Below are 26,003 nucleotides of genomic sequence, written 5' to 3' on the forward strand. Positions count from 1 at the left end.
AGTGCTATAAAGAGAGGCAACTCTGGACTGTGCCTCCAACACATCGCCATTTCACATCATTATACTCGTCATTCGGCTCTGCTAAACCCAATCGCGTTTCCTCTGCAAGGATTAGAATCTTGCAGTTTGACAGATGATTAGTCATATACCCTTTATCATTTTCACAATTCAGTAGCAGTTGAAATGTATATTTTACAGTCTGTTAATACATGAGCTGGCAATTCTAACCCGTAAGATAACGTCTTAAAGCCAGAGTTGCAACTAGGCATTGCACAACTACCCAACATTGCAAAAGGATACATTTTCTTTTCAAACAATATAAGGTAAATATGCCTCATGTCAAAATCCCAAGGACAGCTGGTTTATATTAACCCCTCAATTCTCACAGGTTTTTTTTTTTTTTTTGCATTCATTCCCGCAATTTTCCATCACTATGGTAACAGGATATACCTCTTGAAAGTGTTAGAACCATGAGTTTTATCTGTATAACTTATTTTAAGATGCCATTGCGACAACAGTTCCTTATTTTGCAACATGTGGGTGGTAAGATAAGTGTAGGGGCCTCACCTTCTCTGCATTTTGGAAATCCACATACTACAAGAAATAAGGTAATGCAAGTGTCCAGCGGACCAAATGCATAATCATTTCTCATTCTAAAAATGTGCTAGTTCAGAGAAACATTGATAGAATATCCATTGTTTCCTCTCGAGGAATTATCATTGTTGTCCATTTCGCCGTTGTAGACTTCTACAAAAATACTTGTACATCGAAATGCTATGATCTATATTTTGTATAGGCTCTCTCAAACACGATGAGCCCAAGTATAACAGTCTCTGACCAGAATTTGTAACATAGTGCAGAGAAAATGTGTTAACCCCATCCATGTTGAAGAAAGTTCAGCTCATCAAAGAACTGACTATAGGCATGTTATTGAAGTGACGATTAAAAGAATTTTAGATAATAACATTACGTTTCCAACAGTGTATAATTTGTTAGGCTTGCATAAAATAACACAGCATTTTCAATATGCATACAGAGTATGTTGGACAACAGGATAAAAGGATTTTCAGGATAAAAAGTGTTGTATAGTTTAGTAAGAAAAATGCAGTATTTTACACTTCATAAGACCCATAACACCATTTAGCTTCCATGTGTCCTTAAGGAGTCTCCGAATGTAGATTAAAAAAACCAATGCAGAATGGTCATTTCTGCTGATATTATTCTCAAATTTGAAAGGTGATTTGTCCAGTGTTGTGACTTGGCTCCAATGTGTTTCTAAGTGCACCAGTCCCAGCCACAATAATCTGTATCCAGTCAAAAACAGAAAATATTTTCAATAAGAGAAAAAAGCTTCCACTTTCACTGTGTTTGAACTTCTGTAACTTTGTTTTAGTAATATTTGGAGTAATTCGGACTTGGAAAACAAACGCCAAAGGGTTACCTTTCAGAAGAGACTAGGATTATGCCTATACTCAAAAGAATTCAGGAATAGTAACCATTTTATTTTTGTATATCATTTTTAAGATTGTGTCAAGAAAAGGGGCGATACTGAAGGGATTAAAGTAGAGCTTGTCTAAATCGCCAACAAAACAGTTGCGCAAATGCTGGCAATCAATGACAATTGCTACATGCAAATACTGTCTGCAACCAAATTGCGTAGGTGTGCAATCTTTAGGGAGGAACTGGCCTGAAGTTAACAGCTCTTACAAGACTTCCAAATTCATCTCAGTTCCCAGAAATTCCCTGGCTTCCCTTTCATTTCCTCAGAGAAACACACTCCATTTTTAACATGTTAATTTTAGAGAAAAACGCATTTACTATTTTTTCCCCACAGGTACGACGCGTTGGTGCAATCTTTCACATTTTTCAAACAGGCAGCTGTGATTTGGCTGTGCCGAAGCCCACATTATTCGGCTCGAGCCGAAGTACGAGCAGAACATTTCCCTGCAGGATCCGGGCACAGCTCACCCTGGTGATAAGGTCGATCAGAGGCTGGGCTCCCAGCTCCTCAATGCGCTGCTCATTCAGGCAGGACAGGTAGTAGTCCCGCGTCTTCCTCTCCGCCTCACTGGTGGCGTTAAACGTGCCGTTCTCTGCAGGGACGTTAAAATACAGCAGAGGAACAAGAGGCAAACTCATTACACAGAGATAAAAGAACATATTTAAGCTAAGATGTGCATGGTTATAGTACAATAGCCATTACAGCTATTCCCATCTGCCTTACTCCATTCTCTTCCATCTTTTGTTGTGTTTTGTTGCGTTTCGTTAACTAGCCCATCCTACCCTTTGCTAGGATGGACTGATCAGGTTATGTGATGCATTCACTGCATCAAGGACTAGAGCTGGAAGCAGCGTTAAAGAGGCCCCACATAAACCCCTTTTCAATACTTTGATGCTTTCCTAAGCTACAAACACAAAATGTTCTTCATTGTATTCTATTCACTTTATAGAGGTTTTTGCATGAGCCATTCTCTTTTTCCCCCTACAGTTAATTGGTCCAAGATTGAGACAAATTCGTCAGAGATTAAACTGTGTTATCTGTGGCACCCCCAGAGCCCTGCTGCCCGGCAAGCCATGAAGCGTAGAGGTGCTGATGTGAGCGCTAACAGCCGAGGAGCATTCTGATTGGCCCTTCACACTTGAGAAGCTTCATGATTGGTCCCTGGCGCTCTCTCTCTCCCCAGCAGCAGGAGCGGAGCACAGGAAGACCTGCTGAGAGCAGTCTGCCATCCATCTCCCTGAAGCAGGCAGCTCAAAGACAGGGGCCATTTCTCTGACGTAAGGCAAGCCCAACAGTGCTCTCGTTATGCTATCAGCTCCCAAGCTGCTTCATGTCCACTGAACTGAATCGTCACAAACATGCACATATATATATATATATATACACACATATACACACACTTACACATATATATACCCACACATATGCACTCACACACACATATATATATATATATATATATATATATACACACATATACGCACACTCACACACATAAACACATAGATATATATACATATATACACATACGCACACTCGCACACATACGCACACACACACGCACAAATATATACACACACACATACACACACACAAACACACTCTCACACATGCACACTCTCACATACACGCACATATGTACACATATACGCAGGCACACACGCGCACGGGCACACGCACACACTCTATATGTGCACGATCACATGTATATGCCAAAATGCTTTTGTATTTGTGAGCTTGTTCGTGCGAGCACTTGCACGGGCCGGTGCCAATAAACAGGGCTTCTGTACTGCAGGATCTTTGTAGAATGTGACCTACTTCAGCACATCTACTCGCCAGCATCTGACAGCCTCCGTCAGCAGCAGTGAGAAACTCTAACTGCCACTTCACATTGACAGATTGCTCTCCACCTCCCGTGTGAGAGAAAGCGAGAGAGAGAAACAGAGTGTGTATATGAGAGAGAGAGAGAGAGAGAGAGAGAGAGAGAGAGGTGCACTAGTCCTCCACTTGTATGTATAAACAGTTTCAGAAACCAGTCCCAGAGAGGTGCACCATTAAATAATGCCCGCTGCAGAACATTAACAGGTGCATTATTTAGCACAAGCTATCATTTATTATTTGTGGCAATGCATACACCTTAGAAGAACGTCCAAATAACAGTGAAGAAGTGAAACACTGAAATGTTGTAATGTTGTAATGGCCGTATGTACTACAAAGACCCAGCTGTCTGTTGGTTGGCCCTGCCAGTCAGTGGGCTTTCTGGCATCACACAGTTTAGTAAGATCTCTACGTCTTTTGCTCCTGTTTATTGAAGCCGGCGCCAGAATACACATCTTGGTACGCAAACTATTAACAAACTAATTGGCTCGTTGGCACCGGTTCGACCACAGCCCAGTGGAGCTGACAATGGAGGGAGGGTCACCCATTAGGGAGTAATTTCATTTCATATTCACTGGAGCAACCAGCACAGCCAGCTCAGCTGGCATGAGGGTATTTATAGTCACTGCTCCGCACGTGTCTACAACTCACAAAAACCCAGCTTCTCCAAAGATGCGTGCGCTTGCATGTGAGAGAGAGCATACACGAGGGAGAGAGAGAGACAGAGGGAGAGATGGAGAGTGTGCACGAAAGAGTGTGCGAGACAGACAGAGGGAGGGAAAGGGAGAGAGAGTGCATGAGAGAGAGAGAGAGTGAGAGAGAGAAACAGGGAGAGAGAGGGAGAGACAGGGAGAACATGCAGGAGAGTAGGAAACAGTGCCAGAGAATGTGCACGATAGAGTGTAAGATAGACAGAGGGAGAGACAGAGAGAGCGCCAGAGAGTGTGCGAGAGAGAGCGGGGGGGGGAGAGAGAGAGATGTGTATGCATGTGTCATGTGGTGTCTCACCCAGAAGGTGTTTGAGCACGGCCAGGTTCTGGTCCCAGATGCTGTTGAAGGTGCTCCAGCGGGACCGCCCGTCAGGCAGGGGGTTCTTACGGACCCAGCCCCCGCATGCGTACTGGTAGAAGTCCTGGCAGGGGTCCGCTTCACGATCCAGCGCTTCCACAATCTTACTAGCCACCGTAACACAGGCCTCCGTGAGGCACAGGTTATGCCGAGGGTCTGGGGGAGACGAGCGAAGGGTGAGACCCAGCATTTATAATCCAACGACGCCAAAGTCATTTACAATATAGTGGTAGTAGGAAATAAAAAATAAATAAAACGCTGAAAATGAATAAACCTCTATCATCTTGCGCATTTCAAGTTTATTTAAAGAGATTTAAGCAATCTGTTCGTATGAGTGGTTCTTGCATGAGGCCCATTGTTTACATCTAACATATAATGCTGGTTATTCTTAGTATTTAACTGCTGTATATTTCACATCTGCATAGCAATTGCGACACAAACTCGCAATGTAACCAATTATCATTAGTTAGACCCTTATATTCCCTGGGTTTAAAAAGTGAATGGCATCTTTACAGATCTAGAATATATGACTGAAAACTTGCATTTCAGGCAGACAGCCTTTGCGTGTCCCCGACTGCCATTCAAATAGGGTCTCTAATTCAGACCTGATTACAGGACACCAGTGCGTGACTCACCTGTGCTGTAGCGGACACCTAAGGTCAGGGCACAGCCAAACAGAGACAGCAGGGAGACCAGCAGTAGGCCTGATAGAATCACTTCCAGCTGCGTCATCCTGCCCAGTGGGCCCAGGAGCTGAAACCCACCCTTCCTGATCCCAATCTGTGCCATAACACAGAAACACACGGACACATTAGCGCGCACAAGGGGTCTGTACACACACGCACACACAGACAGGGTCAGTAGCATGGATAATCCATATGGCATTCCGCGTATCATATGTTGTTATTGTTTAGGGGATTTTGTTGCTCATTAATTTGTCTTTTGCTTTCTCTCTGGAACTTTTTCCACAATCACTTAACAAAGCCACAGTGTTGAACATAAGCGGTTTTTGAAGTTACTGAAACAATAAAATAAATACGACTGTGCTTAAAATACGGATAGTTCAGGTTTTTAATCATTTGCGTTCCAAGCATGCAAACTCACCGAATAGCCTACATCAAAACTAAAATCCAAAGCCACAAGCACAGTTGGCTGTAAACTCGCAATATTCATGCCTAGGCTTCTCAGTACTTAAATAAAACTGAATTAAATCTTGCCTGCCATTACTGTGACACCGCCAAAAAAATGACCCCTTAATTATTAATGCTCGTACAAAACCGCTTTGCCAAAACCTAAGAAGCCAGTTGGTCGGATATGGCTTTGGCAAATGCTTACGAACCAATTACGGAAACTAAATATTAGCTAGCCTCTGTGATACGCTGCCTGGAATTAACAGTTTGGGGCATAAAATACGTTTAATAAAAGACATGCGCTATATTACGCAAAATAAAAAGACAATTTACAAGGCTAAGGGGAGCTATTAACTCAAAACTCAACAGCGTATGTGACCGATATGAATATTAATAACAATACCCAAGGCACCTAAATTCTAGTTTGCCAAAGTCGCCAAAAACACAGTTACATGGGGGAAATTAAACAAGGCTGTTCTAGCAATTTACGTAGCTAGCAACTCACTGGCATTGGAATGCATCCAGCGTGGAATGCTGATTCATGATCTGCGCTGGGCATGAAACTACGAAAGAATGAATTTGCCATTCTCGGTTCCACCCATTCGCAACCAAATCAGATACAATTGTGCCAATCTCATTGAGATGGGTTAATTGAACTGAATGGATTCGCTGATGAAAGAAAATGGTAGCTTCGTGGAAAATCCTTTAGGTTTTTCGTCGCAGTGAACGTGTTATTTATTGTCTCTCGATGCATGCCCTATGTGTAGGCTCTCCATATTATTTTACTATCCTGAGAGTGATCTTAGCCAGGTGTCGGGCGTCTTATGTACGCAGTAAACTGAATGCAATCGTCTTGACCCATCAAATGAAACCAATGGCAGTTTTAGTAGCAGCAGCATAGGCATAGGGCAGGGGTGTCAAACTCCAGTCCTGGAGGGCCGCCGTGTCTGCTGGTTTTTGGCGTGTTTCAGCAGGAGAGAGACATTTCAAAGTCTTTCATTGGCTAAAGAGTCCACACACCTTGTTCTCATGGCCTTAATTGTCTGCTCATTGAAAGGAAACCACAAATACCATACTGTGGCTCTCCAGGACTGAAGTTTGACACCCCTGGTATAGGGCATCACATGTTTGTCCCGAGTAGCCTACTTTAGTTTATGTTAACAACAACAACAACAACAACAACAAGAAAGACATTTTATTTATACGTATGGTAACGTACCAAAAAGAATAGGTTGTCTACTTAAAAACACTTGCATTGAAAATGCTAAAATGTCAAGTCGAAATTAAACCCTATAAAACATTTAGAAAGGATGATCAAAAAAGTGGATATCCATCCATCCATCCATCCATCCATTATCTTAACCCGCTTATCCTGAACAGGGTCGCAGGGGGGCTGGAGCCTATCCCAGCATACATTGGGCGAAAGGCAGGAATACACCCTGTACAGGTCGCCAGGCCATTGCAGGACACACACACCATTCACTCACACACTCATACCTACAGGCAATTTAGACTCTCCAATCAGCCTAACCTGCATGTCTTTGGACTGTGGGAGGAAAACAGCAGATAATAAAAAATAATAAAATAAAAAAACAAGGTAAAGTAGCTCTGTGAAATGGCGTGATAGCAAAAGTTTTTAGCTTTGATTTAAAAGACCGAACTGAAGGTAATAGATTGTGGGCGTGTCCCAGTTTTAGGGCATACGAACTAAAACAGTGCGTTGTCTTCGTACAATACTTTGGAACACCTAGGAGTCCATCTCATTGAAAGGGGAAATGGAAATGTGATAGTATACTCCTTACCGAACAATGGGGTTCTGATGTCAGGGAGCTTCTCAGTTCTCACTTCCCAGTAATTTTAACGGTTTGCCATTCACTATTGACTTTAACTAGATATTAACCATTCATCTGAAGACTGGAGTCAGATACATAGCCTGCTTTATATCTAGCCTATGGCAAATCAAGCCTGATATGATTAATAGTCAACATGATATAAATTCCCAAAGGTGACTGCTGGCTTAAAAACTGGCTTTTTTTATCTCCAGTCATGAGGATGGACTTTAAGCACTTCATACCCTAAACATGACGTGGTAGGATTAGATACCGAAAGTCAGAAGGCTAAGGAGTTTAGGTTGACTTTGCCAAATGTCCCATAGAGGATTATTATATCTGTTTGCATGGGAAAGAGTGAGTGAACAGTAGGCCCCATGAGTGGAATCTGACAGTAACCCCACACTGACCTCCACACTGTCGGGGGAGAGAGCTCCAACAGCTGGCATGTCGGCCTCATCCTCCTCAAAGGTTGTGCGTTTGTAGTTGGACATCTACAGAGAGACAAGACAGAGAAGAGATGTTTGTCGTGGAAGAAGCACCTCACCTTATGTATTTTACGGAAGATTTCTTTGCCACACTCCCACACAGCACTCGTACCTCGACGGCGGTCTCTGAACACGGTGTAAAATGAGAATACTCTCTTTGAAATGGACTTCTAGTCATGTAATTATAACCCCCAGAATAATATAATGTTCCTCAGTGAACTAGGTGCGAACTTAAATGTAGAGGCTGTGCTCTCCTGTAGGGTGAAAAATGGTTTGTGTGGGGTGTCATGTTGCCACACTTGTTTGGTCAGTGACTCTTACTAATGAGCTTTGTTCTGACGCTCACAGCACCACCCACCTGCCTAGACTAAACATGAGTGAAGTGATAGCTATCCAAACCCCTCTGTGTTTATTAAAGCGTACCAACGCAAACATACCACACGCACACGCACCCGCTCACACCCACTAATCATCGACATGGTAATCTACGTCAGGACTGCGCAACTCTAATACCGCACGATTACTTCCACCATTATTAACCGCTTATTTTCCATTTTATATCATTACTGCCATTGACTGCAAAAGGAGGGATGCCACGACAATCTACCACGATGGCCAGAAACGCAGTGATTCCACTCTTTCTCATTTCCTGAGGCGAGTGTGCTTTACACCACTTCATCTCACGTTACGTTACTGTACGATCGCGCAGCACACCCCCTTATTCAGAGCGACATGCAGGAGTGGAGAACATCGGTCTTCCTCTCAGTAGTACAAAATGCCGCGTCAACGAGAAGGCACACAGCCCCATTCCTAATCAATATGTGTAATGTAAACCTAACAAACCACAATTTGTACTGTAACCAAAGACCAGACACAACGACTAGACAGTTCACAGCTACAGAAAATCTAGAGAAAGAAAAAGAAAGGCTATCTAAAGGAGGTTGGAGGAGCCATGGCGCTGAACAGGTTATGGGCAGGTTAGGTTATGGGCAGGGCTTCTGCTGTCCTGACTTGGATTTAATCTCGAATCTTTAACTTCACATGAGCGGGAGGGGCAGCAGAAACACATTTCAGGTCTTTTATTCTTTTCTTACAACCTGAAACTGGTTGTGTGATGGATCCTTCCTCAGAACACAATGGTTTCACTGGTTTCCCCTTGGCAGGTATCGCAGGATGCATTACATTAATTGGGCCTGGGAATGATTCACATGCCATTACTCTGTCCAAAACCCCTGACGTTCTCTTAGGAGGTATAGCCTGAAACCCTGGATTCCCTTTTTTTCCCAGGGGATGCTAGGACACGGAAGGAATGAACTACTTTAACCCTTTTGCGCATCAGTTCGAAAGGGTTAAAAAGAATGAAATCCTGCAATGCCCCCCTCCCACACATTTACTTTATTCTGGCACACACATGTGCACACACACACACATGCACACACACACACACACACATGTGCAAACACACACACACACGCACATGTGCAAACACACACACACGCACACACGCACATACACACTGACACATATGCATGTGAAGAAAGAAAAAGGAACAGAATCCAAACCTGAGGAAACAGCACTATACCGAACACAGCCGTGCTCTGAGTCACCCTCAGTAATCACCTGATTATTACACAGACACCAAAGACATGTAGACAGGAGGGCACTAAAACATCTCTGGTTCGCTAACGTTTTTATTTTGTGTCAAAATAAGAGATAATAAGAAAGGCGTTGAGGGTTAAACAGTTTTTCATCTGGAGCCAATCGTTCTCAGATTGAACAGAACTCCCAAAAACAACGTCTCCCTGGGAATGCCAAATTGCCCCTAATGTGAACTTAACTCCTATTTCACAGTCAGAAAGTGGGAGCTACGGCAATGCGAGAAAGGCTAGACGGAGGCCACTCTTGAGTAAAAGGCCTCCGTCTACAAGACAGCCCGCTTTGCCAAACGGCATTTAAAGGACTCTTTGAGCATGAGGGAAAACATTCTCTGGTCTGATGAGACAAAAATGTAACTCTTTGGGCAGAAATCCTATTACTATGTCTGGCGAACACCAGGCACTGCTCATCACCTGGCTAATACCATCCTTACGGTGAAGCATGGTGGTGGCAGCATCATGCTATGGGGGTACTTCTCAGTGGCAGGGTCAGGGAGACTGGTCGGAATTGAGGGAAGGATGAACGGAGCCAAATTCAGAGATGTCCTTGAAGAAAACCTGCTTTAGAGTGCATGTGACCTCAGACTGGGGCGACGGTTGATTGGGATGACCTGAAGCATACGGTTAAGACAACTCTGGAGTGGCTTCAGGACAAGTCTCTGACTGTCCTTGAGTGACCCAGCCAAAGCCCAGACTGAAACCCCATAGAACATCTGTGAGACCTGAAAATGGCAGTTCACAGACTTCCCATTCAATCTGATGGAGCTTGAGAGGATCTGCCATGAAGAATGGAATAAACTGCCCAAATCCAGGTGTGCAAAACTTACTTACCCAAGAAGGCTCAAAGGTGTAATTGCAGGCAAAGGGGCTTCTATAAAGTTCTGAATTAATGGTCTGAATACTTCCGTAAATGGGAGATTAAGTTTTTTTCAAATTTGCATAGATTTCTAAAAACATGTTTTTACTAAGTGATTATGGGTTATTGAGTGTAGACTGATGGGCAAATTTTTTTTATCCATTTACACACAATAAAGAGTGCAAAAAGTGAAGGGGTCTGAATACTTTCTGAAGACACTGCACATGCCTTTTAAAACAAATTTTCACCAGCAGATACTGCATATTGATAAACTGAGATGGACTTTCCAAACAACATCAGGTACAGGCTACGCCCCGCTCCTCCCCCACTCCCCCTATCTCCCCCTTTCCCTGTTGTCCTCTTTCCATCCTAGATTCTCAATCAGTCACACAGGAGACAGGCTCATTCCCCTTCAGGTCTTATGCAGTGCGTATAAATATAATCCAACAGTCGCGCCAATCCTGTCCTTTTCTATTTCCAATGTGATGCATGTCTGTCCACACTCATTATCCCAGCAGTCTCATATCTGCCTGCATCCACACAATTACTGTGCGGTTAGTCACAGGGAGGAGAGCGGCACTGCTGTTTGACAAACGGTTTCTGCGTGAATTAGACTGCAATAAGACACAAATATACACCCCAAAATTATTCACATCCAAAATGAACAAAGAATAATATGTACCACCCCCAAAAAGATATGTACCACAATTATTCACACAGATACTATTTCTTTTAGATTAAAACCCAGCAACAAAATCCAACAAATAAAAGTTGTAATATTTATTACTTTTATAGAGTGTAATTTGAATGAGTTTGTACATCTATCTGTATAATACAGTATGAGTACAGAATCCATCTGTAGAATAGAATATCAGTACTGAGAATGTTGCTGCCAGAATAATCCTCCATTTTAATGCAAGATGCCAGGGGGAAATTCCATGCAGCTCAATGATATCACAAGAGGCCAGAGGAAAAACATTTTCCATCGTTTGAAACAAACAGACCAAAGTTGCTGAATTTGAAATACAAAACAAACCATCTTAGTGGGTGGGTTGGTCAAATTAACAACAATAAAATAATTCTCTCATATTCCAATCAGGAAGCAAAACAGTACAACCTACAGCCAATGTGCAAAAATCACAACTATACTGAATAACGTGAACCAACAGAAACCGATGATGTCTCGTTCTGTCTCGCCCTGGGTCTCTATAGTGTTTCCACCCCCCTGTCTTGAGTCTAAGAACAACAGTCTCTATTGTTTTCCCGCCCTGTCACAGGTGTTCTAAGCGAACCAGATAATGAGCTCAGACACTGCCTCCGCACTTCCATATTCTATAAGGTTCTGGTTGGTAACTGGTGCTGTCTACATCACACAATAGCAATAGCAATGTTGCGAAGAACCGTTGCTATTGCGAATCTACGGATGTTCTGTAAGCAACAAAGAGCCATTCATGAATATTAAAACTGCAGCGAGCCAACACATTAGAATACAGCTGAGCCTTAGAAGTGGCTGAGACAGCACTTTCTGTGTTAATTATACAGTACAGAGCTGACCGGACGGGTAGTTTTTGATCTGTGTCCCTGTTTCCTCAAATCTCTGTAGAGCCCTTGGGTGGGAGGGAGAAGGGAAGAGGAGACCTTTTTTGGTGTTGCGCACTTGTGTGGGTGGAACAGAGCACACATGTTTACACAGACGTGTTTCAATAAAACCTTTTGACATTTCCGCTAAACTTAAATTTAAACTTCTAAGGATTGAGAGATTCTTAGAAATAGTCTTTCTTGGCATACTGACAAAACTACTGTCATGGGTCATGGTATTCTATGCGACTCATTTGTATGTACGACATAACTCTGTTTAAAGTACTTTTTTTGCATAAAGGACCAAACGTTACTTCCTAATTGCACATTTGCTAGAATTCATTTTGGGCCCTCGCTGCCAGTTATTCACAAGAAACTAAATAGTCAAGATAAGATGTTCAGAGATAGCACAGAATGTTCAGAGCTGGGTAGGTTTTGCATGTTCAAATTCCCTCTCCAGTAAGGGAGTTCAACCGTCACAGCGTCTCCATGGCAACAATGCGGGGGTGGTCACGTGACCATGCTCGCGCAAATTAAAGCAATGTGTGCTGGACCATTACACAGGCCACCCCATTGGCCAGCACCTGCAGTTCAACCAATCAGAGCCTGCAGGAGCAGCAGCCTCAGGGGTCAGATGGGGTCAGCAGTACATGAACACGTGTGGCTGCTAACTGGAAACCTGACCATGGGGATGTTGGGGTGGGTAATGACACAAAACATAAGCAGAACTGTAACAATGATGGGGAACTGGAGCAGAAAAAGGAAGATGAAAACAGAGATGCTGTTTTCATCAGCCCTTAACCCCCATTGCTCCAGGGAGGATTGTCCCCTGCTTAGTCTAATAAACTGAAAGGTGCTTTCGATAAAAGCGTCAGCTAAATAACTCATTATTATTATGTAATATGAGTGTATGCAAGTATATCAAATTGTCAATGAAACTCCATCAGATATTGCGTTGGTTTTGTGTGTGTGTGTGTGTGTGTGTGTGCCTGTGTGTGTATGTCTCTCTGCATGTGTGTACATGTGAGTGTGTGTGCCTGTGTGTGAGCATGTGTGAGTATGAGTATGTGTGTGTGTGTGTGTGTATCTGTGTGTGGGGTATGGGTCTGTGCATGTGTGTACATGTGTGTGTGTGCCTGTGTGTGAGCATGTGTGTGTCTGTAGGGGTGATGAGGGGAAGGGAGAGGTTTTTCCGAACCCTGGGAGCGGTGAGGAACTTTCACTGCGCGGAATGTGATTGTTTGAAGTGGTTTCCTGCCGAGTGTTTTTTAAAGGAAGCGGCATCATAGAGACAGCCTGGCACTCTACCCCGAGGAGGTGAAAACACGGTAACCCCGCCATAACAACATGGTACATCGAGGTTACAGCCCTGAAGAGAGGAGACACGTATCCCTCACACACACGCACGCACACACACAGACGCACTCACCCAAACACGCACACACACACGTGCACTCGCACACACACGCACACACACACACACTCACGCACACACAACACACACACAACACTCACACACGCACACACCCACGCACACACATTGCCCCCAGAAACACTACAGGAGCAACTGGAAGAAAAGGCCAGCGCCACAAAGCTCGCTTTGACTGTGCCTACACAGCACAACCTTGGAGAAGCTGTGACCAGAATAATGAACAGCAGATACAGCAAGAGACAGAGAGAGAGAGAGAGAGAAGAGAGAGAAGAGATGGAGAGGACGAGAAAGAAGCAGGGAGGGCAGTGACGTGGGAGGGACCCCCTGCGTCCTGGCCCCCAAATGAAGGTGCTCAGACAAGCAGACGCCTGGGAAACCGTGATGGGCGAGGCCCAAGTCACAAGTACAAATAATCACCATGTGCTTTCACAGCGACTGCTTCAGCACCGAGACTATTATTACGTACACATTCCCTGTCTCAAATGCTAATACTCACGCTCTCACATGACACACACCTCACAGGTAGGTACTCCCAGTCGCACACCCACCACACACCTGACACTGCGGAGACAAACAGCACCAAACACACAGGCCTGACCTTACTGTACCTGCAATCACAATATGACACATAGTCACCTCCTATTAGATCATAAATTATATGATATGATCATTTCTTGAATTTGCTTGAATATCTTTAGACATTCAGGTATTAGACGTCATGCAATTGCTACTCCACAATAGGAATCACAAGGAACTACATTTTCCAAGACAGAAATTTACTGTCACGCTGTTCCCAAGATGTCATGACCGACCAACTTTGCATGTTATTCCCACAGCAAAAACTTCACTTAACAGACACACAGTTCACTGTGTTCCCATGTCTGGACAGAACTTACCCTTTTCAGATTTCCCACAGAAAGACATTATTTGACATTTTGACTGTCTACATTGTCATACTGGAAACAGATGGAAAACATCATTCAATCACTGATATATCACTGAAATAGAAATACCTTTAAAGTCAGTTCAAAGGTCACACTAAATCAACAAATAAGTCACCAGGAAGCTCTCTCTCTCTCTCTCTCTCACACGTACACACACACACACAAACACACACACACACACACACACGTACACACACACACAGCTTGGACAGTTCACATCTTTGTTTATGTTTGACCTTCAGAAGAACAGATTTGGGTTCTCAGGCCAGAGGACAGAGGATCCTGCTCTGTCCCTCTCTCACCGACAGCACTCCCCAATCAATCAGTCAGCCCCCTGCGCAGGCCCAGAGCCCAGACCCTGGCCTACTGCACCCCCTGCGCAGGCCCAGAGCCCAGACCCTGGCCTACTGCACCCACACAGCAGATACAGAGAACGGAAGCCAGAGTTCAGCAATCTCCTTTTCCTCTTTTCTTCAATTCGTGACCTTTCTCTGCTCCGTCAGCGCAGAACGGTGTGCTCTGTGCTGAACCCCTACATCCCTCAAACACACACACACACACACACACACACACACTATGTGCATATGCTCTCACACTCACTGTACACAAGCACGCACACAAGCACCAAACATATGTGATATGTACACACACGCAAACAACAAATATGTACACACACACACACACGTCATACCATACGCAAGTTGACATATGGCACACACACCAAAACAAACAGGCATACACACACGCCACATAAACACACACTTCCAGCAGTAACCCCAAACTTCACTGACCTACAAACTGTTAGCTGCTGCTTTAACAACATCAAACTTTAACCACAAGCAGAGAGAGAGAGGGGGAGGAGAGAGCCCAATTCTTACCTTACACAGAGTTATACCTCTCAGTAAGAATACTCCAAATATATTTCTAGCCTCTATTTCTAACCACTCTTTGTCTCTGACTCAGTGTGCATTTGTCAGTGAATGACTGTAAACAGAGAGAGCCAAGCACTTGAAGACAGAGAGAGAGAGGGAGGGAGAGAGAGAGAGGGAGGGAGGGAGCAAGAGAGGGGCAGGGGGGTTGGGAGAGAGCGCAGGGAACCAGTATGACGAGGGACTCGAGAGAAACCACAATGTTGTTGAGAAAGAGAGAGGTAGAGGCGGGAGCCTGCATGCAGATTGGTAGGGGGTTTGGGGAGGGAGAGAGTGAAAGAGAGGGATATACAGGCAAGGAAACAGAGGGAGGCAGAGAGAAAAACAGAGACGAGCACACACAAATGAAGAAGAGATGTGCAGTAGTAGATGGAGAGATAAAAAGGGAAAATACGTGGAAGCCTGTGTGTGTGTGTGTGTGTGTGTGTGTATGTGTCTGTGTGAGTAAAAGTATGGCATGGCATATCTTTATCTGTGAAATATGTGTGTGTGTGTGTGTGTGTGTGCATGTGTATCCGTGTGCGTGTGTTTGTGTGTGTCTGTGTCTGTCCAGACGGCTGTGTGAGTAAAAGTAAGGCACGTCTTTATCTGTGAAAATATGTGTACGAATGTGTATGCCATTAAAAGAACAGAAGGTTCTGGAAGAAAGGAGGAAACGCCCATCCCTCTTTGCAGTTCCTAAGAGAGAGAATGGGGGGAGGGGACGGTGGGAAGAGGGGAAGTCATGATTTTGTCTCCAAGACTCTGCTTGAATTTCCCTCTCTCACACACATGCAGATAATCTCTCTCCCTTCTCTCCCTCCCTTCCCTCTCTCTCTCTCTCTCTCTCTCTCCCCTCCCTCTCCTTCTCTAACACACTTGCAGACACACTATGATTCACGGTAACAAACTGAAATGAGCTGAAACATCTTTGGTGTTAATGTGTCATTACACTACCGAAAGCTCAAATCCAGCCATTTCTTGGTCATTCAGTGTCTACTCTGCTCCAAAAGCACTTTGCTTTCGTGCTTTTTCTTTAGCCAGTGGACACGAGTAAAACAGAGAGCTGGTCACACCTCTGATGCTAAAAACTCAGAATTAGCCTGTAGACTATTGGCTAACGTACATGACCTGGGACCCAGAATGTCAGTGGTCCAAGCTCCAGTGCTGCTTTTGGGCCCTTAAGCAAGGCCTTTAATCCCCATTGCTCCAGAGGGGATTATCCCCTGCTTAGTCCAATCAACTGTAAGTGGCTTTGGATAAAAGCATCAGCTAAATCACAAATTAAATGAAGAATTATGACAGATGGCAAGGCAAAGCACTGCAGTATTCACACAGAAACACTTGTATCATAAGGTGGCCGTTCAAAATCATACCAGCTCGGCTTCTCAACCGCAAATCCATTCTGAGCGTTCTGTCAGTCTCACAGAGAACCCAGCAGGGGGCTCCACTAGCCGGACAGAATTCGAGCGCACAGAGAGGGTCACTGTTGTTTTTGCACAAAAGGACATTCTCTTCTTTGCTGACAAATAATGTGCCCTGATGCGGTTAGCCACTCCAGTGCACTTCATCAGCACACTCCTGAAGCTGTAAACCCAGCAAAGGACAAACAAAAGCAGGGAGCTGTTACTCTATTATGTAAATCTTACATAAGCAACATTACTCCAATGCTGGAAGATGACATTCTCTAAACATGCAGCTCCTCTACTTTTAACTGAGGGAGAAGACTACAGAACCATCAAGCTCCAGAGCGCGAGCGCACACACACACACACACACTCCCTCTCTTTTTCTCTCTCTCTGTCACACTGTTTCTCTTTCTCTTCCTCTCAGGCATACCCACGCTCTCTCTCACACACACACACACACTTTCTCTCACACACACACACACACACCCAGTTTCTCTCTCTATCTCTCTCTTACACACACACACACTTTCTCTCTCTCTCACACACACACACACCCACCCAGTTTCTCTCTCTATCCCTCTTACACACACACGCGCACACTTTCTCTCTCACACACACACACCCACCCAGTTTCTCTCTCTATCTCTTACACACACACACACACACACACTTTCTCTCACACACACACACACACCCAGTTTCTCTCTCTATCACCCTCGTACACACACACACACACACACTTTCTCTCACACACACACACACCCACTCAGTTTCTCTCTCTATCTCCCTCTTACACACACACACACACTTTCTCACACACACACACACACACACACACACCCAGTTTCTCTCCCTATCTCCCTCTTACACACATGCGCACACAGAGACTGGGGTGATTAGTCTCAGCGTGTACACATGTGTAAGTGTTACGACAGAACATCATCTGAGCGAATAGCTCTCTCTCTCTTTCAGTCAGCCTCTGTGTCCTTCCCCTGCCCCCCAACCCCCTCCGTACGTCATAAATGAACAGATGAGAAGAGCGGAGGGAGGGGGAGGGCGGGGGAGAGACAGTGAGGGCGGAAGACAGAAGAGTCCTCTCTGGGGAAAGGAGGGTGACGTCATTGATGCTCGCATCAAGGTTACAGCACAGCTCCCACTGCAGCTCTGACAGGGGCGCAGAGGAAGGGACGGAAACAGGAGGAAAGAGAGAAGGAAGGAAAGAAAAAGAGGGGAACAAAAGTAGGCGGGGCACAAAGGAGGAAATAAAGGGAACAGGATCTATAACATCAAAGAAAATATCTAGCAGAGTTTCTGCCATGCTACCTGTTCATTTTTATTTTTAGTTGAGCAAGCAAAGCAATAAATGCATCTTCCGCTTCACAGGAACTGTGTCTCACACAAAAATAAATACAAGCTCAATCTCTGTCTTTCTCTCTCTCTCTCTCTCTCTCTCTCTCTCTCTCTCTTCCACACACACAGCTTCTGAAAGTAGTGTACATGGCTATGGATGCACACAAAGACATCCTTTAAAGACTCACAGTCTGGCACACGCTCAGTGAACTGACACTGCAGGGTGTAGGAGAGCAGTGGCGATCCACCTGACCCAAAACAAACCCGCACCACGCGCCACGTCGCCTCACCATGTCCAGAAAACCATACCACCGGTCTGTCAAATTACTGCACAGCTCCATGTCCCTAACCTCCTTCATTCTCTCTCCTTTCTCCCCACCCCTCCCTCCCTGCTCTCTCCGTCTCTGCCCCTTTTGACCGCTGCAGTGCAGATTTGGCAGAATGCTAAACACAATCAGAGAGAGAGCTGCAAAAAGAGGCTGCAGAGAAGCGGGGGAGATACAGGTGTGCAGAGCGGAGAGAGAGAGAGACTGGGGGGAGAGAGAAAGATTTCAGACAGATGATGCAAAGGAACCTGTTACAGTCTCACGCAGTCACCACACAGGCATTCCCAATATATCAGCCTTCAGTTTGAAATGAATAGCCAAACCAACAGTCTGTGCCTCCATGTGAATGTGTGTGCGCCTCGTGGGTACCCCTCAGTGCTGTGTTATTGGACTGCATACGAAACACAGACCAAGCTCGCCTGCTTAACTACAGAGCAAAGCCTACCTACTTGCTGACAGAGTGCACCCAAAGTGAGGCAGATATTGGCAGGAGATAAATTAACCACGCACACACACACACACACGCACGTATACACATATACATACACACACAAATGCACGTACACACACACATACACGCACACAGCTCCCCGACTGCCTGAACATAACATCTGAAAGCATTTCGCCCGGTATCTTCCTCGGTCAGGGCACATTTCTGTCTGCACTTGCAGCATCAGCAGCCCCTGTGCTCCTTGTGGCTGTTCTGGCCTCCACCTTCCCTCTTAAAGCAGTCGCAGATAAAGTCCCAGAAAAGCCCGGAAAGTCCCACGATCTCTCGACACTGACACGCCTTGCGGCAGGATACTGTCATGCTCCAAGGCCCTGACCCCTGCACAGAGGTCACACGCAGTGCACCCCACCTCCCAAGCTTTTCCGACCGGATCACAGTGGCACGGTGGAATGGATCAGCGCCCCCTTCAGGGCACTTACACATTCAAGCGCACTTTGCTCACATTCTTGTTCTCGTTCATTCAACAGGTTGCTACAGGACTGTGGAAGATTTTCAGTGACTTAATTAAATGAAATCGCTCGAGCAACCCATTGTTAAATGTAATACACATTTGAGTTTGCTTTCACATAATGATGCGCATTTATCACATCCTATTCAAAAACAAAACGCATACTAAAAATATGTTTAACTAAAATTAACTGAAATAAGCTAATTTAAAGTTAAAATAGTTACTGCAAGCCGACTGACTCCTGTGTCGTCGTCCCATCCACACACCCGCACGCCGACATGCCCAGCTCACGCCCCGAGTATGATTGGACAATTCGTTGCATTCCATTTAAATCACGGATACACCGTGGTAATTCGATAAATGCTATCAGCGACCACGGTTTTGGACAAATGCAATGAGAAGGATTGTTTTAATTCTGCCACGTTCCGTGCGGCACCCAGTGGTCACCGAGCGAAATGCAATTGTGTGAAATTAATTTTAATATTGGCAAGCAAGCGGGGCACTAATGCAAACACGGGCCACTCTGGTGTTTAATAAATGCAATGACGAGGATTGTTTTTAATTCTGACACGTTCCGTACGGCCACAGAGCGCACTGACATTGCAAATTAATATATCCCGTATTACATTTCATTATAAGTGTTTTGACCGAACAAGCAATTAAGTGCAATGCAAAATGCATTTAAAAATATATATAATAATGCGATAAGTGCGCATTGCTATGTATTTTGCCTACCTGTAAAATGTATATTCTGTTTAAACACACATACAGTCCCCTCCAAAGGTACTGGAACAGCAAGGCTGTACATTTGGGGTTGAGATAAAAAGATGAATGCGAGACAAGAGTTCAGCATGTCAGCTTTTATTTCCTGGTATTTAGATGGAGATATGTTCAACTAATTAGAACAGCACCTTTGGTATGAGACCACCCAATTTTTAGGTGAGCAAACAAGTGAGTATTTAAGCAAATTAAAGTAAATAACACTTCATATTTGGTAGCATATCCCTTGCTTGCAATAGCTGCATCAAGCCTGTGACCCATTGACGTCACCAAACTGTTGAATTCTTCTTTTGTGATGCTTTTCCAGACTTTTACTGCAGCCTCTTTCAGTTGTTGTTTGTTTCAGGGGCATGCTCAATCAACTTAAGGTCTGGTGATTGACTTGGTCAGTCTAAAATCTTCCACGTTTTCTCCCTAAAGAAGTCCTTTGTTGTGTTGGCAGTGTGTTTTGGGTCATTGCTTTGCTGCATGATGAAGTTTCTCCCAATTAATTTGGATGCATTTCTCTGTAAGTTGGCAGACAGAATGTTTTTGTAGACTTCTGAATTCATGTTGCTGCAACCATCATGAGTTACATCATCAACAAATATTACTTAGCCCACTCCAGAAGCAGCGATGCAAAGCCCAAGCTATGACACTTCCTCCACTCCATTTCACAGATGAGCAATTCTTTTCTGGATCATGTGCGGATCCCTTCTTTCTCCAAACTTTGGCCTTTCCATCACTTTGGTAGAGGTTGGTCTCATCAGTCCATTAAACTGTGTTCCAGAGCTCATCTCCGTACATCTTTGTTATCTTGCCTTCCGATTCTTACTATTGATGAGTAGTTTGCATCTTGTGGTATAGCCTCTATATTGCTGCTCTCTGTCTTCTTTGAACGGTTGATTGAGACACCTACACCCCTGCCCTGTGGAGATGGTTTGTGATGTCACTGACTGATGCTTCTTCACAGCTTTCACAATGCTTCTGTCATCAACAGCAGTTGTTTTCCTTGGTCGACCTGTTTTATGTCTGTTGCTCAGTACGATTTCCCCTCTATTCTAAGCTTCAAAATGGCTTGCTTTTCTCCCAAAGACAGATCTCTGGTCTGCATGTTGGTTCATCTTTTCTAACATAAATGTAGCATCCACAGGCAAAACCCTAAAACCAAGAGTAGCCATTCAGAACTATTTATTGTTTAACCAATCAATCTAACATGACACATCTGGGCAAGAAGAAACACCCAGTGACATGTTCCAATACTTTTTCGCCCCTAAAATTTGGTGGTATGATACAAAAGGTGATATGTTCTAAGTTGTTGAACAAATCTAGATTAAAAAAAAAACCCCAGGAGATCTGTCATCTCATGTAGCCAAACTCAAACTCAATTATCTTCAGCTTATAGCAAACACAAAGGAATTAACCGTGCTGTTGCAATAGGTTTGGGTGGGGACTGTATAACGAGAGCCTGGTACTCCCTAGAGGACTAATGACGATATGTACAAATACCCATCAGACCAAAGGCATTTCAGGCATGTAGGATTCCAGGGGTTGGGACAAGTTCATCAATAAATGTACGCATTAAGCATATCTCTGGTTATTTATTCACGGTACAAAAATGTGTTTATCATTCCGCAGAGCGAGTTCTTCCGGTGCGTTCAGCTAGAGTCAAAGAAAGAACAGGTCTTAAACGTTTCAGCTTTATCTGGTTTGCCCCCAAGGCATAACGACGGACGCTCCTCTTCCTTGTTGGCAACAGTTCTTGATTGCTTTATTTCCGGTAACGTATGCGTTTACAACGTCAGGTTTTCTTCTCGAGGGTTTAGTGAGTGTAGCCGGGAAAACTTGTCGTTGCCTGTCAGATAGCAATCCTGCCTCGAGGGCTATCGCCAGCCGCCCTGCGCCCTGCAGACACCATCCCAGTCACCGGGACTGAGCGGCTGTGCGGTTGTTATGGAAACCCAAGGCCAGAATACACAGCGCTTCTGGTTATTTCAGTCCCGTACAGCGCTCCTATAGGCTACTACACCGATGTAAACACGCAGAGCATTAACAAACAAAATGCATACTTCATGAAATTATATATGGATCAATAAAACAAATAAAAAGTGGTACTCACGGTAGAGCAAATGGCTAGCAGAAGTAGGCTAACGTAACAGGTAAAATTACAGGTTGCGGGATGGTTCATTGTTCTACGCAACAGACCCCGCCATTCTGTCCAAACTAACCTAACAGTTTCACGTGGATAAATATTTTATTTTCGAATTAAATTAAAATGTCAAGCAACGTTACAAAAACAAAAAGGTAATAGGCCTATTCGAAGTTCAAAGAGCAAAATAGCCTTGTATGATCTAACAGAAAAGGGGGGAAGATGGAGTCACTACATACATTTCGAATAGGCTATTTTGTCCTCAAAACGACAAAATACGATCATAGAGCGTACCTAGTTAATGATCGAACACCGTTATTGCTGACCACAATTGGACAGCTTGCTGTGGCCAGCTATCAATGCAAACTACTCGCACGGGAACGAGAACGACTGGCCATAATTTAGACAATTTGGGGACTTATCAAAATAGGGTTCTAAGAAACATTAACCTCAGACGAAGCTGTAAATAATGAACTCTCGTTATTCGAGAACCACTGTCTTGGAGAACCGGCTAACCCAGTTGGCTCTAATGTCAGAGACAGCTATCCAGATAAGATAATAGGCAAATACTACAGAAAGAAGTAGCCTACATCCACAATGCGCCCAGACACTTTAAATGTGTTAGGATACTCTACAGCAGAATAAGTCAATGTACAATTCCGGGGTTTCTCTATTAGAAAGAGCAACACGTCGCAGAGATAGACACCATCACTCACTCAAAATATCAGATGTTTTTCTTGTATGAAAATGTGTTAGACGAACGTGCAAGAATTTTGAAGAGCTCACATTGACATTAATGAGACGTCCATTTTCAAGTGAAGATGAAAAGGAGAAGTATTCAACCAAAAACGACATCTGAAATATATATTACATGAACGTAGGCTACAGTATCTATTGTGCGGCTATAGCCTACACCTCAACATCACTAAGCAAAGTGCACGACAAGCAAAAGACAATGACAATAAGGAGATAACCTAAGATCTCACCTAACATTACACTAAAAAATGTTGTTCAATGGTTAGCTTTATGTAAATAGTAACAAGGAACCAAGAAGAACATGCGACGTGAGAAAAGCAAACATCGTCACCACATCGCCACTTACATTGTTCCGCAGGTCTTGCAGAACTACGCTCATCGTGCAGAAGGCTGCGCGAGCGAGGCACACTCTATCTCTGCTCGAGATTTCTCTCGCCGGTTCGGGATGCCATCTCACTCCTGTCCTGCGGAAAGAGACAAATTCACCCTTTAGTTATCCTCTCCTTTTGCGCCCTGTCACAACCTGACACAAATAGGTATGCCGTGCGTGCGAGTGTACGCTACTACGGCTTACATACCTAATACTCGAACAGTCAAAAACCTTAACAAAACGGTAACGTAGTCATAATAATATTTTTTTTCCGTAACCAATAAATGTGAAATGAATGTCTTTTTCTTTTCTCTCTCTTTCTCTGCGCGCCTCCTCCAGGACTCTATGTTTCCGTATAGGCTACAGAAACACAAGCAGCACTGCAGGAGATTAAATCAGCGAGCGCTCTCTCTCTCTCTCTCTCTCTCTCTCTCTCTCTCTCTCTCTCTCTCTCTCTCTCTCGCTCTCTATTTCATTTTTTGTCTAAATAAATGACGTATTTACATATAACAAAAGCTGTAAGAATAGAGAGAAAACTCAACAGGTTAAACTCGCTTAATCCCTCGCTGTCCTTTTATCTGTAAACAATGTGCAAAGCAGCTGTTTGGCACATAATTAAGCAAGTCTATTTTGCAGAAATTGAACATGTGAATGTGAAATGTTGGCCATCTGCCAGCATACTAGATCAAAAGATGCGATTAATGACAGCCGGGATATCATTAATATCAGGAAGTCAACACAAAATGCATAATCTGAATCTGACATGTTTTTGTGTGTTTATTTGTTTGTGTAAACATTCCTCCTTCTGCAGTGTTGTCCCCACTGCCCTTTTCATCAATTGTATTTCCTATTCTCTGACTGTCCAGCAGCGGTTGTAGCGTGCTGTACTGGCACTGGATCAAAACACTTCTTCTTTGATTGGTTCTGGACTGAGTGTATGCATTGTTTGGCTATGAAGATATGTATCAATATAAGGGCATATTGATGCTCTATCAAGTCCAAGCAATCATCATTGTACACTGTGTGTGTGTACACTGAATTCAATCTTATTATTTTCCTACATCAACCATCAGATCTTATTGAATAGGCAGGGGGTAAGGGATTCTATTTTGTATGGTAAATTATGCATGCATTTGTAATACTAGGTGGATTAATTTTTAATTTTAATCTAAATGGAAGGAATACATTTGCATGGACCAGGCCAAGAAAAGGTCATCTTGTCAGGATACATCTTATCATGGGGTAAAAACACAGGTTGATGGTGCTTCCTAGCTAACCAGCAAAACCCACAAATTATTGCTATTAGCTTCATGTTGATCATGTCTATCTGCTTCAATTACATTTCATATATGCACCATAGCCAACTGGTCACCACAGTCAACCAAACCTGTGAGAAACCTGAAGTAGCATACATAGTCAACTACTCTGCTCTGATACAAAAAGGTGAATGACGGAAATGATTTTCCATCCATAAGAAATCCAATTATTTCAGTAATAAATTCAGCAATAATTTCAGTAATAATGATACATTATTTTAGTAATAAATCATTATTACTAAATAATACCATTTGGAAAAATGTTTGATATGAAGAAGTGACTTAAACTTGAATGTTATTGAGACACAAGCTTTTGCGCTGCCCAACCAATGTTCATGTAAATGGGTTTAGGCCTATTGCAGACCATAAAACTACCAGACAAAAAAAATAATTCTATATCTGCACAGTGGAAATTGGCAGTTCCACAGCATTTGCATCACCGTCGTCACAAAGGTTGGGTGGGCTGGGTTCTATCTGGGATGATATGTCACCATCAGTACGTGTCTTTCTGATTGGAGGCCACACATTCTGCCTCTGGACCGTATGCACACGGCAGAGTGAACAGGAAGACAGACTGTACTGAAGCTCCTCCAGTTGAGCAAGCAATTGGGTGGACTCTGACACACCCACACATGCAGCTAGTGCTTGGACTTAATGTTGTGAGTTAGCCACAGTATCACCAAGGAGATGAGCTGAGGCGTTGTCATAGTATTGCCATAGCAACTGTCTTCAGCAGGGCAGTGGCCAGTATCTTCTGAGAGAGGAGAGGAGGGGGCAGGGAGGGCTGGGCGAGAGGCGTACGCTTGGAGAGGGGTAAGGAGCGGGGTGTATCCATTGATTACTACTTGGACCAAAGGCAATGTTAATGGCTGCCAATGTTTATCCCCTCTGGAATTGTAGTTCAGAATGTAAGAGTTGTAATCCTGCAAATACAGTGACAGCTTCTGTCGCATATTTTTATTATTTGATTTATTGGTGCCCATGTTCATGTTATAACAGTGTTATTTGAAAAGAATGATGCAACCAGTGATATTATTGTTATTGTTACATTACATTACATGGCATTTAGCAGACACTCTTATCCAGAGCGACGTACAATGAGGTGCAAATCAAACACAAGTATGAGTGCTAAGAGGACCTGAGAGGACAGTACAGTTCCGAGTCCTAGTGTAAACACAGATAATCAGAACCCTTGAAGAGTACAATCAACTTTCAAACTAGCATACCACAGTTGGCAGCTAGAATACCCTGAATACAACAATACAACAGCCAATAAAAAACAACAATATCTATACAATCTATACATAAGTGCCATTACAGTCTAAGGCTAATCATGGTGGTGA

The 26,003-nt window shown here is 43.8% G+C and overlaps 1 protein-coding gene across 4 annotated transcripts in view; it reads right to left on the bottom strand.

The window, feature by feature from the left end:
* Positions 1 to 23,734, bottom strand: part of ece2b (endothelin converting enzyme 2b) — a 39,101-nt gene extending 15,367 nt beyond the window's left edge. Inside the window, exons 1-6 of one of the 4 annotated variants that reach the window (XM_061216666.1) lie at positions 23,553 to 23,734; positions 23,321 to 23,433; positions 7,817 to 7,900; positions 5,083 to 5,227; positions 4,388 to 4,603; positions 1,969 to 2,093 (exon numbers count right to left, since the gene is read on the bottom strand). In XM_061216666.1, the coding sequence (XP_061072650.1) occupies positions 1,969 to 2,093; positions 4,388 to 4,603; positions 5,083 to 5,227; positions 7,817 to 7,900; positions 23,321 to 23,353 (603 nt within the window). In that variant the 5' untranslated portion in view covers positions 23,354 to 23,433; positions 23,553 to 23,734. Of the gene's footprint in view, positions 1 to 1,968; positions 2,094 to 4,387; positions 4,604 to 5,082; positions 5,228 to 6,082; positions 6,340 to 7,816; positions 7,901 to 15,237; positions 15,389 to 23,320; positions 23,439 to 23,552 lie in introns of those variants that run through there. The other 3 variants (XM_061216665.1, XM_061216667.1, XM_061216668.1) reach the window with 3 other exon arrangements.
* Positions 23,735 to 26,003: the final 2,269 nt, after the last annotated feature.

The sequence above is a fragment of the Conger conger genome, chromosome 13, assembly GCF_963514075.1.
Source record: "Conger conger chromosome 13, fConCon1.1, whole genome shotgun sequence".
In the NCBI taxonomy this organism is placed as follows: Eukaryota; Metazoa; Chordata; class Actinopteri; order Anguilliformes; family Congridae; genus Conger; species Conger conger.